General features: G+C 34.9%; 1 protein-coding gene across 4 annotated transcripts in view; it reads left to right on the forward strand.

The window, feature by feature from the left end:
• cacna1ia (calcium voltage-gated channel subunit alpha1 Ia) overlaps positions 1–21,301 on the forward strand; it is a 413,765-nt gene that overhangs the window by 290,083 nt on the left and 102,381 nt on the right. For all 4 annotated transcript variants that reach the window (XM_087244595.1, XM_087244597.1, XM_087244598.1 and 1 more), the window contains 5 exons: positions 5,487–5,638; positions 7,399–7,584; positions 15,381–15,498; positions 16,311–16,466; positions 20,429–20,516. In XM_087244595.1, coding sequence (XP_087100721.1) covers positions 5,487–5,638; positions 7,399–7,584; positions 15,381–15,498; positions 16,311–16,466; positions 20,429–20,516 — 700 coding nt within the window. The remainder of the gene's footprint in view (positions 1–5,486; positions 5,639–7,398; positions 7,585–15,380; positions 15,499–16,310; positions 16,467–20,428; positions 20,517–21,301) is intronic.

Consider the following 21,301-nt stretch of genomic DNA (forward strand, 5'->3'; position numbering starts at 1 on the left):
TTGTGTCAGGTTCAGATCACACATTGTCAAATTGATTTTGGTCCAGTCTGTTTGAGGCAGTGTTGCGGTAGTCCATAAATGATAAAGGCTTTAGGATGAAAGAATTGATTTTTGCTTGTATAGTGTGTCAGTAGCGCATAACATGTTTTGACCAATACAAAATTGGAAATAGGAAGCTCTTTAATACAAAGCTTCAGTATTAAGCATGGAAAAATGAAAGAGAACAATGATGCAATGAAGAAAATGTTTATAGAACTAAATCAATTAAACTATGCCTTACTTAGGCCCAATCCCAATTCTACCTCTTAACCCTCACTTTACCCCTAGCCCTTGTTTTGCGCTTTCCCATGAAGGGTTAATCTCTTTAGCTTGAAGGCGTAGGGCTAAGGGGAAGGGGTGGAACCCTTCGAACAATAATTTTTTGGACCACACTCGAAACTAAGGTGTAAGAAATCTTCCCAGAATGCACCAACCACAACGGCAGGATAATTGCACGCGGGAGTCAGGAGATCCACAAATGAATTTTTACAGCAAACAAGCATAATGTTTTAATACATTTATAACCACGTTCATGTTGTATCGTCATTCTTTAAAAAAAACCCCTCTAAAACAGGGGTCGCCAATCTCGGTCCTGGAGTGCCGGTGTCCCTGCAGGGTTTAGTTTCAACTTGCTTCAACACACCTGCCTGGATGTTTCAAGTATACCTAGGAAGACCTTGATTAGCTTGTTCAGGTGTCTTTGATTAGAGTTGGAGCTAAAATCTGTAGGGCACCTACCCTCCAGGAACAAGTTTGGTGACCCCTGCTCTAAAATAAAAATCACTGAATTTTGCTATCTATAAACCCTAATAATAACAACTCCTGTATAGTACTCCCACAACATTATGACACTTGAATCCCCTGTCAGAAAAGTCTAGTGGCTGGGAATGAGCTGTTTAAAGCGTCTGCTGTAATGTTAATGTTGTTTTCTTGTGTTTACACATATGAGTATGGCCACAGTGTAAATGCACAGTATAGTTACAATTTTATTGCCACATTAGATTGTTATGATAGCATAATATATGCCTTCAGTGATTTCCTGAAGATAAAAAAAAAATAGCACCACTAAAATAACTACAGCAGTCACAATCGTTAATTACATCAGAAAGAATGAGATCGTAATGACATATGATGACGTGTGCAGGTACTGTAGTGCTGTCCCATTTCTTAGGGTTACATTTTTAAGCCCTTTCCCTTCACACTTGGTTTTAAGGGCCAAGGAAAAGGGGTAGGGGTACAAAAATAAAATTAGGATTGGGCCTAACTTACTCACTGATATTTATGCTCACCATGTTGGTGTTTGTTAACATCGAGTTTTTACGAGGTGGGTCATTAGCCCAATGCTCAACCCCCGACCTGAAGGACCAGGACATACCAGGACATGCATACGGACAATTTAGCTTACCCAATTCACCTATAGTGCATGTCTTTGGACTTGTGGGGGAAACTGGAGCCCCTGGAAGAAACCCACATGAACACGGGGAGAACATGCAAACTCTACACTGACCCCAGCAACCTTCTTGCTTTGAGGCGACATCGATAACCACTGTGCCCAAAAACTATGCTTTAATGATTTTTATTTTATTTATGTATCTTCTTTTAAACAAAGCAGTCAGTCTAAAACACACAGCTTTGGTAACCATTGTTTTTTTCTTTCTTGTTTCTGTAAAATTGTCACAATAATCAACTACTGGCTGGATATAAATCTTTTTTATTGCTATTGATAGTTCCATGAAAAGCGGTAACATTTATGGTACCTTACAGTACCATAAAAAATGTTCTTTACAGCAGCAAAAGGTTCTTTCGATTATTAAAATGTGTTTTCACAGAGACACTGTGTCCTGACTACGTGCAATCCTGTGACACACAAAAAATAAATATTTTCCATTTTAAACAGTTTTTGCCCTAACCATCCACAAAGTTATTACTTTGAAAGCGGTTTCTATTTCTGTGATAAAACAACAGCATAAGCATAAACCCCTATGACATTAGCTATGTTTCCATTCAAAGATGCAAATTCAATTTATGCACATAACTAGAATAAGGTAATTAAGACGTGCGAATAAAGCAGTGATGAGTCAAAGAGAACTAAATTGATAGACTTTCTGATTAACTAGCAACAAGTATCAACAGTAAACATGGAGTTTGCTGCAGTAGGAGAAGCTGCGTGAATCTTTTCTTCATTTAATAAATGACTTGCGCCTCAGAAGACAATTGCCGACATGCAATAAGCGTGTGGTGGTGTTTAAAGGCATTAGACGCGGAGCACAGATTCTCTTGACAATTCTGGAGATAATTAATAATATAATAACACTAATCCTGCTATTTTAGAATGACGAAAACAACAATTCAGATGGTTTACAATGTGTTCAGGATGCTGGTTTGTCAATACACACACATTTTTATTATCACATGATCTCTTACAACATAACCACATCACTTTTTTTTTATTCGCGTGCTGGAAATTATTTGGTGAAAGTGTTTCTTTCATAGGTATGTGCATCCTTTCTTATCGAATAAAACGTTGATCCTACTCAGTGATGCGCATACAATGTACATTTTTAAAATTGATGCGCATCTTGGCGTTTCCATCAACTGTTTTTTATGCACATATCCAAAATGCGCATAAAAATATGTGGATGGAAACATAGCTAATGATCACCTCAGATGCAGAGTATGTGCTTTATTCAGTGTTAACTGCTGCCAATATGAGTTTGAATAACATTTATGTGACATTAACTGCCAAACTGAAACCGGCATTAGAAACTTTACCTCAGATCTCAAAAATAAAGGAACTAGCAAACATAAAGTGTAAACATGAACGTTAGAGCTGTAACTCAGTGAAAACCAACAACATCAGTCACTCAGCATGTACTTTTTATGATGGTAAATAAGCTTAATGTTCATTAAATAGATTATAAACCTGCTGTACTATTATTGTAGTATCCTTCTTAAAGGCTGATATTTAAATATTCCTGTTGTGTTGGAATCTGTTGCTGGAATCTTGCGTGTTGTTACAGGACAGGCTGTGAGATTTAAAAATAAAATGTTTCTATTTAGGAATCAAAAATAATTATTATATTGAACCACAAATAGGGTACACTGTAACAAAAATGTGTTAAATAATAGTTTCTGTATTTTATGGGTAACAGGTGTTTTTTTTTTTCTTTTGTTTACGTTATCCTGACCTCTGTTTTGTCGACTTTAATGTTGATGTTTAATGTTGACTTTAATGTCGCAGTTTAACAATTTGACTGTGGTTGACATTTTATTAGCTCTAAACATTATATTGTGTAAAAACGAACATAAATAAGAACTTGTTTGTAAAAAAAAATAGGAAAAGTACTCGCAATTTTTATTTTATTCCAAATGTTTTGTGTCGTCATATATAACACCGATCTATACATCAATGAATATCAATATATCAAAATAATAAAAATGCCAAGTAATTTTTCATACTTTCAACATTAAAAGTAGTTAAAGGAAGGATCAGGGTTCCATAATGCAATTCAAAAGCATGAATAAACTAGAACAAGGATGCAAAACTGCAAACTTTTAATTTATAGACATTATTTACAGTATAGGTATGATTGTATCAGCTCTGTCGAATTGTGGTGACAATTTATTCCCAGTTTACAAAAACAGCTTAAATCTTGTACAAATAGCTTTTATAATGAGAGGATCACTGATGGATTGATTAAAGAGTGGTTTACAGTATGCAAGGACAAGGGGAAAAGTGATAAAAATGGAAAGAGGTAAGAGAAGCTATTGGTGTTTTTTACCGTATTGTTTTGCCATTATTACTCCTGATTGCTGTGTCAATATTCAATTTCTCTAAATGGCATCTCCCTGGAGCTGCTTGCGGTTTGGTTTTCATTCGTCCTTCAGTTGTGTTTTCTCAGCTCTAACTCGTCAATGGGAAGATATTGATCAATAATAGAATGGAGGGACAAGGAACAAAAGGGACAGCGAAGGAAGTGTTCCTTAAATCAGATCTCGCCTCTCTGGAATTTGGCTGCTTTCTCACTTGCGCACGTGAACATGCCATGTGTTATCGGTCGAGATAAGGTGGAATGGATTTATGCGATTTATTGTGGACTGAAGCTGTTGAGGGTGGTCTGTTGATCCCTTTCTAAGAGCAGTAGATCTTGCACTAGTTTCAGCCTTCAACGGTCGGACCACCCACCGTCCATTCACTGATATTCTGTTGCTTAGTGCACACGGAAATGGAAAGTGCCGTGTTAAATCACTGGCTGCAGTATAAATGGCTGGTTTTACACAGTGTACATGAGCACACTGCTTATTATCGGTCTGTCTGGAAGCAAAGCATGGTAACAGGATGAGTTAAAAATACCTATGTATGGTTATCAGTGTGCGAATTATACATTGATGATCGGGGGGGAGTCAACTGTTTCGGTTAGTTTGTATATACATGCTTTAGTCATTTATGTATTTATTTTTTTTAATAACATCTAGTTTATTAATAACACGTATTTAAGTTTTCAGCATTTTGAGCGATATTTATATATAAATATAGATACAAACACCTATTTAAAAAAAAAGTGTTGTGAACACAATGTCTATTAATGCTCTAGATCTGCCACTTTTAGACTTTTTCTCAAAGACTGGTGTAATTATGCATTAACAAGGTTTGAACCTTTATAGGGGTGGTCAATTGTATATTTACATTATAAATTATTTTAAATATTAGCATTTTTATTTAAAATACAGATTCCCCCCCCCATACATCTTGTTTTGACCTCCTTAAGGATGGATCAATTGTTAATGGAGGTGGGGGGGGGGGGGGGGGGGTCAACTAACACTTGACAATCAGTAAGCAACCCCATCATTTTCAAAAGTGCTATGTATGTCTGTTTTATATATCAGTCTTATTTAATTTGAGTCCAATACATGTACCTATGTTAGAATGGAAATCGTGTTTTGTTTTTTGTTTTTCATAATTTTTATGGTGTTTTCAGTTCAATCGTTGACAGAGGCTTCATTTTTCTTTCTGCAACATTTTGTGTTATAATCTGTTTCAGGTCGCTGACTCCTAAACAACCCACGAAAAACAAAATGATCTTCGATCATCCGCTCTGCATGTCAGTCAGACCTGCAGTATTTGCAATGCACACACAGTATCAGTGTACTCGCATCACCCTTGATCTTTTTCTAACTGATGTTCCGCGAGGAATTGTTCAGGTTTAAACTGGGTTTTCTCTGACCTTTTATATGATATGAGAGGTTAAGGCCTCACTGTGGAACTCGTGTGCCTGCTGTCAAGAGCTGCTCTTGTCCATGCAACAATGCACACACTCTCTTCAACAGCAATGCACTGATCTGAAATGACCTCTCCACATTTACCTCTACTTTTATCTTCTTTTTTTATCCTCTCGCTTGTACTCAATGCCTGCTGTGTGTGTGTGTGTGTCTGTCTCTGTCTACAGCCTGATGAACTGACTAATGTCCTGGAGATCTGTAACATAGTGTTCACCAGTATGTTCACTCTGGAGATGATCCTCAAGCTCACTGCCTTTGGCTTCTTTGAATATCTGAGAAACCCTTACAACATCTTTGACGGCATCATTGTGATCATCAGGTCAGTGGATTCATTTGTATCTCTGTAAAAGGACTTTCAAAAAATGTGTTATGGGTATTATGCATTATGTTGTAATTAGTTGATTTCATTCATTAGTTTATAAATCATATATTGAAGCAAATTAGAATGCAGCATGCTCACTGAATGCTGTTTTAACTGTGGTCACTTTTAGTCCTGTGGACACTCATAGCAATAAACTCTCTTAAAACAAGTTTTGCAGTTTTAGTAATGCATATGATATATAGATTATCACCATATAGTGTCTGTTATTGGTTTTTTATCTATTGAAGGTATCTACTCACCAGTTTCTATCACTACTCAAAATAATATAATTAAGTAGCATTCACTTGTGGAAACTATTAAATATTTTTGGAATTAAATTACTGATTTGGATGTAAATATGTTTGTGTGTGTGTATGTGTGTGTGTGTGTGTGTGTAGATATATATATATATATATATATATATATATATATATATATATATATATATATATATATATATATATATATATATATATATATATATATATATATATATATATATATATATATATATATATATATCAGAATCAGAATTATTAGCCCCCCTTTGAATGTTTTTTTTTTTTTTTTTTTTTTTTTTTAGTATGTCTAATAATATATTTTTTTTCTTCTGGGGAAAGTCTTATTTGTTTTATTTTGGCAAGAATAAAATTTTAATTAAAAAAAAAAAGCATTTTAAGGTCAAAATTATTAGCCCCTTTAAGCTGTTTACTTGTCAAAATGCAATTGGTATTAAAGTACACTTCAGCAAAAACTAGCAACTTTTTTGGTGTAGTGGAGATGAGACAGTTTTTACACATAATAAGTATTTAAATAATCTGGGTTTAATTTGTTTATAATATCATATTTATTTCAAACTTAATATAGTTTTAAACAAAAAAAATATATAATTATTAATATTTTATGATGCATTTTCTTAATTTAAGATTAAACGTCCATGTCTGTGAAATGAATAAAGTCATAACTATTGCTGTTGGATTTTACATTGACAAAATCCCTAATTTGGAGTTAGAAATTGATAAATTTCAAAGTGGCTACAACTCGAACCCCCTACACAATCTGAATGGTTGGATATTGTATCTAATGTTCAAAATATGGAGAGGATTGCTTTTTCTTTCAAACTACAAATAGACAAATACTATTTATTATTTATTTTATATTATTTATTATACAAATATTTTTTTATTTTTTTTCCTTTAAAAAAGAGAAATAATAATATAGTATATAAAAAAAAGAAATTTAGAGATTTCCCCCATACATTTTACATTAAACAACAGGACACTGAAAAATAAATATAATGAATTCACCATCTGCAAACCTCATTCCTGCAGCACGAGGGCTTTATGATTGTTTATGAGCGCCAAAAGTGGCGGATCTGTTCAGGCAAAATATCTGACTGCGTGTCACCACATCCCTAAGGACTGTTTGGCGAAATATTTTACTGCATATCAAACGACTGAAACGATACAACTAGAGCAATCTTCGCTTCGCTGTGCTCACTGAACAGCGCAGCATCGATGACGTAAGCGTACCCAAGCCCGATTGTAGTATAAGTGCGGGCCATCGGGGGAGACGGGAGGGGGGACAAGCGTGCTTTGGCCCGGTTCGAGGCAACTGTACATAGTGTGATTACGGCCTTAGTTAAAGAAACACTTGCATTGCATGTTGTTTTTCCTACCATTTATTCAAACCGTTTTTGTTTGTGTTCATGTGTTTAGTGTATGTGAGATCATTGGTCAGTCTGACGGAGGTCTGTCAGTCCTGAGGACGTTCAGATTGCTGAGGGTGATAAAGCTGGTGCGGTTCATGCCAGCTCTGCGCAGGCAGCTGGTGGTCCTGATGAAGACCATGGACAATGTGGCCACGTTCTGCATGCTGCTAATGCTCTTCATCTTTATATTCAGGTAGGTTAGCCATATATCATCATTTTTTTTTTTTTTGTTTGTTTTTTTAACATGTGCTTTGCAATCACGCAATCATTTGCGCAATCACTGAGACAATAAAAAAATATTTTTTGCTTGCATCACACACATTGAATGATGCTGCATATGAGTAAACGAAAAAATGATAACATATTGTGATTAAATGGGATATTGTTACAGTATTGTGTGTGTAAAAAGAAATAGATTTGAGTTCTTTCTTTCTTTCTTTCTTTCTTTCTTTCCTTCTTATATATATTCATAATTTGGAATCTGACATGCATCTAAACAGGCATTTTAAGATTCTTATTGGATTTCTAAGACACAACAAAGAAAGAGACGCATTTACCCACACATTTCTTAATAATATATTGACACAAACCTGGCTGTATGTGCTTACAGCTTAACTTTAATAATGCAGAAACTTTGAAGCACACACATAGAAACTTATTTGGACTGTCGTAAATTTAGACTTCTTATCAATTAGAAATTATCAGACCAGAGGTTTTGAATATCAGAAAATAGACTTTATTCTTCATAATAAAGCCGAGAAAGAGCAGAGCAGACCCCAGAGCATTCTGAAGTCTCTCCTGGACACCTTCTGAAGTATCTGTGTTCTCCAAAATCTTTATAAAGGTAATTATGACACACCCCTTTGTGTCTCTTTTTAACTTTTGACCGTTTTTGAATAGGTTTTCTAGTCTAAGGGGTCCTGCTATTCTTGGCTCTCAGCCCACTACAGTAGCTCATGTCAACAGAGATGTTACAGGTCTATGTCAGCAAAGTATAGATGCAACTTATGCAAAGGAACTAAGTGTTTACATACATTGTTATGATAGGATAATGACTTGATAATATGTTACTTATTCTAACTTCTAACACATATAGCTTCATACAAGTATTTAACATATATAATCAGTGCTTTACATATTCAGTTATTCTACACAATCAGTCACTTAGCCTTCTCCTAGTGTTGTTCCTGTGCAGGCATACTCATCTTACACAGTATTTTTAACACATGCTGGCATGTTTGCTGCAAACACTACATACATTTTGTGAAGAGAAAATTAACTGCTTTACACTTAGAAAATACTTCATACAGAGAGAATAAAATCTTCTTCAGGACCCACTACACTTTGTAAATAAAATAGCTTCAGTGCCTAAAGCTGCTGTACTGTACATTATATATTTTCAGCTAGAAGGTGATAACATTTTAGTATGTGAAGTACTTCACTGTGGAAACGCATATGCTGAGGTGCAAGTAATTTTATTACATGTACAGTCAATTTTCATTTTTACCAAATTGGAAACTTACTACGCTGCGAGTACAAAAAAAAAAGTTACCATTGCTTAGTCTTTTTAATCACATTTCATACTGGAAATGGGACAGTGACAGCTTTAACATGAACATACTGGCACATAACCATTCAACAAATGAAATACTCACATTGTCTGTGGATTAACGTAAATTCTATAAACAGTTCAATAAATGGTCAGGCAGTTGAAAATGATCACATATGGAATCATTTGCTTTGGATGGGTATTATTGTAAACACAGATAAAAAAAATGCAGATACAATATGGAGTGTCTTAAGTGCAACAGATGGGACAAAATGCATTTGCTAAAAGATCAGGGCCGTCACATGCTGCCTATGTAGCTGCTTACTGTATGTTGAACAAGTAATCACTGTGCAACTGCTAAAAACGTTTTTGTTTTTTATAGTCTGTATAATATGAGTTTGATCTGACACATGCTGCAGCTGAAGTTCTAAAGCACCTTATAAAATGCAATTCATTTTAAGCTAAACACCAAAATGCGGAAACACATTTACATTTTTCAGTGCAAGAGAGACTTGCGAGTATTTACATTACACATTTCACACATTTCGACTATTTCATTTGTTTTTACATGTTTCACTTTAATTAAATTCGCTTAGGCTTGACAGTTATATTAAATGTTGTTTATAGTTAATGTTGCTTTGATTTCTGGTTGTTTTATACTATCTTTTTCTGTAAAAGATTTATTAAAGCACAATTGGAACTAAATATATGTTCAAAATGTCATGAAGTCTGCTTTATTCAGGGCTATTTTAGTATATTTTTGAATGGCCTGTAACAAACTCAAAATTAAGTGAAAAATGGTGTTATTAATTACTCACCCTTGTGTAATTTTGAACCTATAAGACCTTTTATAGTCTTCGGAACAGAAACCCAGCACACAATTTAATAAGACATTGATATTAGGTTAGATTAAAATTCATTGTCTAGCCAGTGTATATTTTGACGTCCAATAACGATGTGAAATGACGTCCAATAATGATGTGAAATGACGTTGATATTTTCGTTGATTTTAGGTTGTTTTGGTAAATCCAATGTCGAGCCAATATCCTAAACCAAAGTCATATTGACGTCAAATTATTGACAATTATTTATTAAATTATTAACAAAATGTAAGGTCTCCACGACGTTGGGGTACAAAGGTACTAACAAAGTTACTGATGTCCTGTGTCTACTGGGAATTAAGACATTTTACGTGAAGTCTGAGAGCTCCCTCATCCTCCATAATCCTCAAGATGCAAGAATGCTTTTGTGCGTACATAAAACAAAAAGAATGACTTTATTCAGCAGTTTCTTCTCCTCAGTGTCAGTATAGGGGGCACACACATGACATTCACCTCTATTGTATTACTTCTGATGGCTCTGAGCTTTGTTTCAAGAAAAGGAAGTCACATACAGGCATCCAAATAATGTGTCAGAGGTGCATTCACGTGGATGTGCTCCCTATACTGACACTGAGAAGAATAATCTGATAAATAAAGTCAATATTTAGTTTTTAGGTGTGCACAAAAGTATATTTGTAGTTTAATAATATTGCAGTTGAAGTCATATGGTCTGTTTTGAGGGTGATGTTTGGTATACATCTGTAGTTTGAAAGAGTCTGGAACTTTTCTGGAGGATGAAGGAGCTCTCAGATTTCACATAAAAAATCTTTAATTGCGTTCTGAAGATGAGCGAAAGTCTCACAGGCATTCATACCTCACAAAAATTGATAGCCAACAGAATCACTGATCTTATTCTTTAATATTTGCGAAGATTAAAGTAAGCACTTTAATCTCCAGCCAGTCGTATTTTAGTCGAATGTAAATGGCACAAAAAATCGAATATGATCAGCAAAATATGATTTGTGCAATAAACTTTGCAGTGTAAATCCATCCACAGTATCAATCCATATCCAAGCTCTCACTCATTTATAATAAATGCCCCACGCTTTATCACCCAGCACAAGCCTAGGGTTTATAAAAGTCACACCTGACAGCAGCTGGATCACTCTGGCTCTCCGCGGCCCAGCGTCTCAGCAGCACAGGCTCCTCACAGCACACCTCAGCTTCAGCAGCCACTGACAGCCCCATAAGGATCAGAGTGAGATTGATGGAGAGCAGAACAATAACACTCAGGCCCCTGGTGCCCACTGACTCACCCGCTTCCCCCTGCAGCGCTGCAATTCCAGCAGAGTGCAGAGACAGATGGAGGCTGCTGCAGGATAGAGTGCATGAACCAATCCTGCCGATCCGTCTTTTCCCACTCACGTTCAGCTTTCAGCGTATCCCCTCCCCACCCCCACCAAGCATCTCAATTTATAACCCCTCATCTGAAAACAATGCCCTGATTTATGTCTCTTAAATGGATAGAGTTTGTCCCCAGCCTGCGGGTACAGTCAACAGGCTATGGTAACTGTTAGCAGATGTCTGGGATGACGTATGGTTGGAGGAAACGCAGAGGATGAATCAGCATCACAGACTGGAAGCTATAGTTGTGCCAATTATTAATCAGCTTCATCATCGCTCTGCTGCATCGAGGACTGTTAAACGCAAATGAGTTTGTTTCACTCTAGTTTGTCAGGGGTTTTATGGGATGCTGCTGTTGAATGTTGTTGTTTTTTCATATTTATAAAAAAAGAACTTTTTAGTTATTTTAGTTTTATAAACTAATTTTTGTCTACCATCCGTAGTCAGCAATAATCCAATCAGGGCTGTGTTTCCGAAAATCATTATTAGCCAACTCACATTGCAAGTTTCGTCATTACAAACCTAGTTCGTTGATTTGGCGTTTTCTAAATCTGTCGTTCCAACGAACATTTACAAACTTCATCGAAAAACTTGCATGCTGGCAACTACACCTCTGGAGCTGTAGTTAGAAGCATAGTTCCTGGCTTTGTTCTATTCCCAGTTATCCCAACTATTTATTTAGAACATTCTAACATTTAAACTTGGAATTATTTTAAGTCATCACTCGTGGGTGTAATTCAAAGTATTTTTACAGTTAAGTTTTTTTTTTTTAAGCAATCTTCATGTTTACAATTGCGCTCCCTTCACAGTGCACTTTGAAAACATTGATGTCATTTTGAACACAGCTCATGACGAAAGCCATAGGTGACCTATTATTTAAAACTGGAATTTTCGTTATGTCTCCAAAGCTTGTGAAAACAAAAAGCATACTTTAATGCTTTTAATTGATAGCAGGTTATTTGTCAAGTGTCAGTAGTGTTTATGACATGGGCCTGTTGGTTAGAACATTTCTGCAGTGATTTGCATGTGTCAAATTGTAAAAGTAGACTTTACAAAAGTTAAAAAATAAATAATATCCTACTTAATAACAATAATAATAATAATAATAATAATAATTATTATTATTATAACAAATAATAATAATACAAATAATCGTCATTGTCATCACCATTAATATTATTAATTTAGGATTTTTTTAATTTGCTAATAAATATTATGTTTTATTTCTCAATGAATAACCTTATTATTTATTTCTTTATATGATTCATATATGATATTAGAATACATCTTAGCTTTTGTAAGTGATTTTGTGTTTGAGAATAGAATATGTAATATTCTCAATAGTATTTGTAAAGGAAACATAGGCTTTAACATGTGCTCTTTAAATATATTTCAATTAATATGGAAAATGAGTGCATGTTTTTACCAAAACTAATACTGGAATTTATTTTAAATGTATGTGCGTGTAAAACAATACAATTTGCACAAAGAAATTATGGGGTTTTTCCTCTAAAGAAGTTGTTACTCCACCCCGTTCAGAGCATCATTATGAGCGTTTTACATTATGTTTGGGACACACCCCAGATTGATCCAAGCCTGCAATACATAGACTGATTTCGCCCTACTGCCTTATCTTCAGTTTGAAAGAATCCCCCCTTCCACCCCATCTCCTCCTTTTCTTCCTTTATCAGGGGGAGCTCTCCAGACCTACCTGATCACGGACTCCCTTACATGCTAATTGACCAGGCGAGAGCCCTGGGATAAATTATCTCTAAGCTCAGGGTTTTCTCCCAGGACAGCATGCCAAACCTGCTAATAGCATCAAGCAATATCTAAGTGTGAACTCTTGAAACAAAGTAATAAATAATCATTTGTTGTTTTTAAATTGGCAGTTCAAACGATGGCCATTGTAATATTGTTATGATTTAAAACATAATTTTAATGTCATATTATTAATAGATAAGCACAGCAGCAGACTGTTTTAAGGGAAAGTAAGGGAATTGTATTGGAAAGTGAGAACCCTGAATAGCTTGTTAATGTACCTGCTCTTTCACACTTTCACACTTTCACTTAACTTTCACACTTATTGGGTTAATTTGAATAAGTTATCATGAAAAGTATCTGTTAGCTATGACTATATTTGCAATAGAGACTAATTAATACACTTTCTTGTTTTATTTTCTTCTCAAGTTTGACTGTCTGTTTGAGCAGACAGTTAAAAAACAAAAACATATTTTACACTGATTTACAGTAGGCAACTAACACATTATATTTTAGATTAACAGTAAATACTAAACAAATCCTTTGAAGCAAATTTAGAGCAAGAATAATTTAATGGCATATTTAAAAAATAAAAATAACCCTACAGTAAATACAGATTTGATTTATTGCTTTTTTGATTTGGAAATGTGTTTTATGTATATGTATTTATGTGTGTATGTGTATTTGTATATATATTAATTTATTTTACCTTATTAATTTTATTTGTTTTAGTATGTCCTTGTCATTACACTTCAGTTTTTCCTTTTGTATTGAAACTATTGTTATTGCTTGCACTATAATTAATACTATTATTTAACAACCTGTATATTGGTTATTACATTTATATCTATGCACTTGGCTATAATGCTTATTGTCTACGGCATATTTTTCTGTGTTTGAAAAATACAAAATAAAAGAAAATCATTCATTCATTCATTTTCTTTTCTACTTAGTCCCTTTATTAATCCAGGGTCGCCACGACGGAATGAGCTACCAACTTATCCAGCACATGTTTTATGCAGCGCATGCCCTTCCAGCCACAACCTATCTCTGGGAAACATCCATACACACTCGTCCACACTCATACACTACGGACAATCTTAGTCTACTCATTTCACATGTACCACATGTCTTTGGACTGTGGGGGAAACCGGAGCACCCAGAGGATAAACTCCACACAGAAACGCCAACTGACCCAGCTGAGGCTCGAACCAGCGACCTTCTTGCTGTGAGGCAACAGCACTACCTACTGCGCCAACAAATTTTTCTTTAGGCAATGCGATGAAAAAAATAAATAAATAAAAGAAAAAAAGCTTAATTTAATGATCTCATAGCAGCCCCAAAGTATAAATTGTTTGAATTTTATTTATAACAATTTGTCAGAAAAAAATATAGCCTGTTCCCCATAGAAGTGTCTTGAGAATATTGTAAAATATTAATTACTGTCATCATGGCAAAGATAAAATAAATCAGTTATTCAAAATGAGTTAATAAAACTATTATGTTTAGAAATGTGTTGAAAAAAATCTTCTCTACATTAAACAGAAATTAAGGGGGGGGGGGGGGTAGAGGGACTCATAATTCAGGGGTGCTAATAATTCTTAATTTAACTGTATATGTTCAAGAACTATACATTTCTTGTCACAGGGTGCAGCCAATAGACTAGAATTATTGTACAAAGACCCATCATACTCTCATACTACAATGTTTCATGATAGTTCACCCCAAAATAAAAATTTAGTCATCATTTAATGACCCTTAACATGTTCCAAACAAGTTTAAGTTTTTTTTATTTCCTTTTGAAGACAAAGTTAGATATTTTGAAAAATGTTGAAAGACGTTAACCATTGACATGCATGTTAGGAGAAACCTAGTCTAAGTCAAGGGTTACCATTTTACAGCATCCTTCAAAAAATCTTTTTCATCAGAGCAAAAAACTTAAACTGCATTTGAACAAGTCAGAGGTGAGAAAATGATGACAAGTCCTTTCCAATGGTCGCTTAAAGAGCTCGCACTGCCCCAAAAAGAGTTTTAACTTGGTGATAGTTCTGATATTATCTTAAAAAAATAAAGTTATTTTATGAATTACTGGAAATAGGAATCTGATTATGTAAAGCCTCCCATTTGTAACTTGTTACCGCCAGCACTGATGCTATGTTTTTTTTTTTTTTTTTAAGTATCACAACAGGCTCATTTATCTCCTGCTATGTGTTGCATTCTGAATTGTGTAAAGCGTCTCTTCAGCAAGACTGGTCTCATCCCTGGCTTCTGTCCAACCAGGACATATGTCTCCCCACACAGCACTGATATCATTTTTATAGGCTCCTCATCTCTGACAGACTCATTCATCTCACATCCTGTTGAGGTCGATGGGAAACATACGCTATCAGAATATCTAAGCGTGAGAGCAGCATTGAGAGATTGTTTTTTTTTTTTCTCTTTTTGCTTCTGCAGTATTCTGGGAATGCACATATTTGGCTGCAAGTTCAGCCTGAAGACAGAGGCTGGGGACACCGTACCTGACAGGAAGAACTTTGACTCTCTGCTTTGGGCCATTGTTACAGTGTTTCAGGTGCGTAGTGCTCTCAAAACTCATCTCACTTATAAAAGCACTGCTGCAGGTGATGCCAACACAGGCCAGCTGGGAGTTGGGTGAAAACAAATTTTAATCACACGCACACACACACACCTGGATTTTCTCTACAGAGTTGAGATGTCTAGACATTTACACAATACTACACACACAAAAAATGGGCAAAATGTAACAGAAAACTTGTTATATATACACTCTCATAAAGGGATACTTAACTTAAAGTAAGACTAAAACAGTCTTATTTTATATGTCCCCTGGAGTTAAACTGTTGAGTTTTACCATCTTTCAATCCATTCAGCTGTACTCCGGCTCTGGGGGGAGGACTTTTAGCTTAGCTTAGCATCAATCATTGAATCAGATTAGACCATTAGCATCTCATTTAAAATGTTAAAAGGAATTTAGATAATTTTCGTATTTAAAGTTGTAAACTCTAAGTCAAAATGTGTAGGAACTATCCTCTCATTCCAGCATATTAATCAAGGAACTACAGCAGGTAAGATGATATTATGCTGCACTGTTACCTATATGGGGACTATTTTTTGGTATCGCATAATTTCAGTGTGGCATGATACAACAGCAATTCCTTGATTCCAGTTCCTTGATCATACTTTTTTATTTCTTAAACAATGATTGGATACAAGATGTCAACAATGCCAACATTTATTGGGTTCAAATTGTGAATTAAGGCCTAATTTTCAGACATGAATTGACCAAGGGTTGACTTGAACCCATTTGCTTTCATTTAAGTGTAATTTCTTATTTGATTACAACTTATTTGTGTGTGTGTGCAGATCTTAACTCAAGAGGACTGGAACATGGTTTTGTATAACGGCATGGCCTCCACCTCGCCTCTGGCAGCCCTGTATTTCGTCGCGCTCATGACTTTTGGAAACTACGTTCTATTCAATCTGCTTGTGGCCATCTTGGTTGAAGGATTTCAGGCTGAGGTAAGGTACACACCTAGGGGCATCTGTGTTTTGCTGCTGCACAAAACAATCTGCAATAGAACAGGGCCAATAACAAGGGTTCCCACCGGCCATGGAATTTCTGGAATATCATGAAAATTTAAAAGATCTATTCCAGACACCGAAATTCAGACATTATACAGTTGAAGTAAGAATTATTTGCTGCCATTTAATTTTTTTTTCCTTTTTTAAATGTTTCCCAAATGATGTTTAACAGACCAAGGAAGTTTTCACAGTAGGTCTGGTAATATTTTCTTTTCTGGAGAAAGTCTTTTTTGTTTTATTTCAGCTAGAATAAAAGCAGTTTTTTAATATTTTAAAACCATTTTAAGGTTAAAATTATTAGCCCCTTTAAGCAACAGGTATATATTTATATTTTTTAATTGTCTACAAAACAAACCAGCATTATACAAAAACTTGCCTAATTACGCTTACATGCCTAATTACGCTAACATGCCTAGTTAACTTAATTATATATAAATTATATATTTAAATTATATTAAAAAATTAGAATAATTTTGTTTTACACAGAATCCTGTTGTATTTCTGCTTTTGGGTATGGGTTAATTTTTTAGATTTTTTTTTATTCCTTTTTATGCTCATCAACTGCAGTCACCAAATTTAGCAGTTCTGTTAACTAAGATGCAGGCATAATATACCATTTATAAGCTTTGGCTTGAGAATGACTGCTTCAAAGACTGGGTATTATAAAGTAGATGTATGAATATAAAGTTTATAAAACTACTATTGAGCTATCAATTATGAGAGAGAAAACCTTAAAGTACTTAAAGTAATATATTATCAGTTCAGCAGTTATGACCATTTTAATATTGTTATTCATCAGCGGTTTCTCAATTCATTAGAGGCCATGGAAATTCAGCTATTGAGTCAGTGAAAATCAGGGGAATTCAAGAAATTTGATATTTGGCATAAAGTGGGAACTTTGAATGACTTGTGGGTGTACCCGCTCAATATTAAACTTTCACATTTTCTGAGATAACTTCAATAAGTTATCATGAAATGCAACTGTTGGCTGTGCCTATTTTTGTAATAGGGGCTAATTGGTGCTGATGTTTGGCAACAAAATGACAGCAAGAACATGTCATAGCTCAAATCGCTAACACTGTCCCAGGGCATTTTTCCAGGGGCTTTTGTTGCTCTTGCCGGTGAATATATTTTCGATGTGCAGACTTGTATAAATAGGGCTCCGTGGGCAGGTATGCAGACTGCAGGAGTAGGTCATCTCTCCGGGGAGCTTGTAGAAATGGGCCTGCAGGTAATGGTCTAGATCTGAGAAACTGTGTTTGGGTGAGTGGGGAACTAGAGCAAATGTGTCTGACTTTTAGAGGGAGGGCAACGAGATTGACATATCTATTAAACAATGCTTAGGGCTGTTTAGTTATTTAGTTAGAAGAGATATTCTGTCTCATTCTGTGGTCTTTTTGTTTGTCGAGTTTAGTTATGTATGGAACAAAACAATGACACTAATATTACAGTGAGCAAAGATTTCATATGGTCTGCATTTTTTTACTACAAATGTTTCATTAATGTTTAGATGGTTACTTCGCGAAGTGTTGCCAAGTCTGCTTATTGTAAATGATGTTTATTAAAAATATAGTTCACACAAAAATGTAAATTATGTCATCATTTACTCACCGTCAACTTTGAGTTGTTGTTTTTGTTGTTGTTGTTTTTTTTTTTACAAAATATGACATTGTAAAGATTGTCGTAAACTGGTAACTACTGACTTCCTTAGTATTTCTTTTTCCTCCTATGGATGGTTACTGGTTTGGTTACAATGTTTAGTCTTACTCAAACTGGGATGTGTTTCCCAAACAACAATGTAACTCACGACTGAACCACCATAGCATGATGCAAAAAAGAAAAAGAATGATTTAGTGTTTTCCAAAATTTTACTTGCTTTGTTGCAGATCCATCATTTGAAACACGTTGGTTATAATGTTAAACAAGCATAATAATGCTCTAAACAGGGTGGAGTAACAACAGTCTCTATTGGTGGCCTCGTGTTTTAAACATTTAAAAAAAAAAAAGCTTTTATTTTAAGTGCTTTTTTCAAACAAGACCCGATAAGAACTTAATTATTTGAAAGAATTGGTGCATATAGAAAGAGTTTGGAGTCGGCACAGTGGTTCAGTGGCAAGAACTGTCGCCTCACAGCAAGAACGTTGCTGGTTTGACTCCCGGTTGGGTCAGTTTTCTGTGTGGAGTTTGCATGTTCTCCCCATGTTCACGTGGATTTTTTTCCGGGTGCTCCGATTTCACCCACAGTTCAATAACATGTGGTATAAGTAAATTTGGTAAACATAATTGGTGTGCTTGAATCTGAGATTGTATGGGTGTTTCCCAGTGCTGGCTTGCTGCTAGAAGGGCATCCGCTGTGCAAAACCGCAATAGTTGGTGGTTCATTCTGCTGTTGTGACTCAAACAAGGAACTAAACCGAAGGAGAATTAATGATTAGTAAGAGTTTCTGATGTAATGAGGTTGCAGTGATAATCACTAAGGGATCTAATGGCATTTTAGTTATGGTGTCTAGTTATACAGTGTGTTTATGCACTTTTTTTTAAAAGAAAAAGACAAAAAATAACAAACAAAAAAAAAACATCAGAAACCATCAGATCCATCAGAAAAAGACGAGGTAAATTTTGCAGAAAGCGTCAGTGAATGAAGGACCTGTTAGTCTGTTGTTTTCATTTGTATTTTCATTTTTTTTTCAATCTTCTGGTCACTGATAAAACCCAAACTCAGAATCATATAGGGATAACTGGGAATAGAACACAACCAGAAACTATGCTTCTTACTACAGCTCTAGAAGTGTAGCTGCAGGCGCACAAGTTTGTCAAGCAGTTTGCAAATGTTTCTTGGATCGTTGGACTTGGGAAACGCCAAATCAACACACTATGTAATGATATGTAATATGTAATGTATATGTAATATGTAATGACGGTACTTGGGATCTTAGTTGGCTAACAATGGTTTTCAGAAAGACACCCCTGGTTTGAAACAAGTCAAGGGTAAACAAATAATGGCATAATTTTCATTTTTGAGTTAACTACCCCTTTTTTTTGTGCTTAAACAGTCTATTTAATGAAGTTAATACACTCAGAAAAAAATGATACAATGTTGTACCAAAGAAGGTACAAACCCATAAGCTTTTTACTATCGATTCATGTTTTAATATGGAAATTATTCATAAATCGCTTTACCTTTTCACTATTTTTTCATAAATATTGTAATACAGGAGTTGTCCAACACTTATGTACCTTCATTTTTGTACCATAAAAGGTACAGTACAGTTTCATAATAGGTCTTTTCTGTACTTTATAAGGTACAGCTTTTATATAGACACAAAACTGTTCGTTAAGGAACATTATTTGTACCACCATGTACCTTTTTTTCTGAGAGTGTAAAGTAATAAAGTGCTGATTGTGATAATTTGGAATGTGGCTTATTTGTTTATAAGATAAAGAGTTTAGGTTAAATTTGACTGTAGGCTTTTTAATTTTTTGATGTTTTTTTTTCCTAGCAATATCTGACAAAATCGAGTCAAAATGTATACACTAACTGTATATTGTCGCTCAATTCATACAAAAGAGACACACACATTTAAACATATCATTGCCAACTTTGTAGAGCTTTTTTTTTTTTTTTATATATAAAGGAGTTTGTCACTAGCTGCCTTTTCAGGTTTCAGTTCAGGTGTTGAATATAATTGTCACACAAATAAATAACTGAACTCTGTACAAAACTGGATTAAGCACTAAAAGGGGAAATGACAACCAAATCCAGCTGAAGTTTGTTCTTGTCTTTGCAAATTGAAATATGTGCATGCAAATTTGACGTGGATTTACTTCATAACTCAAACTGACCTGTGCTGTTTTGACTTTTCTAACTGTATGTTTTAATTTATTTCTCTCTGGGACAGGGCGATGCTAACCGTTCCTACTCGGATGATGACAGATCATCTTGTAATTTAGAAGAAACCGAGAAAAAGGACTCTCTCCAGCTGTCAGGTACTGAATTGAAGACATACTTAAGAAGTGTTCTTAAGGAGATAGTTGAAAAAAAAAGGCAAATCACTCACTGTTTAGTCTTTCTTAAGTGGTTCTAACTAAAGCACATCAAGATTGTGCTAAGTACGATAAAATCCTGGATTAACATCTGCTGTATGTTGATAAACATATTTTTTGTTTGAAAATGTAGGCTAATCCATACCTATTCCCTGCCCCTAAACCAATGATCTTAAACTCAATTGCTGGAGGGCCACAGCTCTGCAGAGTTTAGCTCCAACCACTTCTGACTCACACCTGCTTAGTAGTCTCTAGTAGTCTTGAACACCTTGTTTAGTTGAATCAGCTGTGTTTGATTATGGTTGGAGCAAATCTTTGCAGAGCTGCAACCCTCAAAGAATCAAGTTTAAACCCAACCATAACTGTAAATTATTCCCAAAATCAAAGGAGAATAATAGTGGGATAACACGCATGTAGAACTGTAAGCCTAAACTTAACATTATCGGTAAACATATCACTTAATTCTGATTGGCTAATTGGAACATTGTTCTAGTATCAACATATATGTTAATCCAGGAACATGTCCTCAGGGGCGGATTTAGTAATTTGGGGTCCTAAGCAATTCCAACCAATTCCAACCAAAACCAGCAGTCTTAAAATGCACCCTTTCTGATTTTATTTAATTTTTATTTATTTAGCTGTTTTTTATATCACTCAAATCTCTTATCTATGTTCCATCTTAATGTAATCTCTACATTTTAAATGAATAGTTTTCTTAAAATTATTTT

Source organism: Danio rerio, chromosome 3, assembly GCF_052040795.2.
Source record: "Danio rerio strain M-AB ecotype USA chromosome 3, GRCz13ab, whole genome shotgun sequence".
Classification (NCBI taxonomy): domain Eukaryota; kingdom Metazoa; phylum Chordata; class Actinopteri; order Cypriniformes; family Danionidae; genus Danio; species Danio rerio.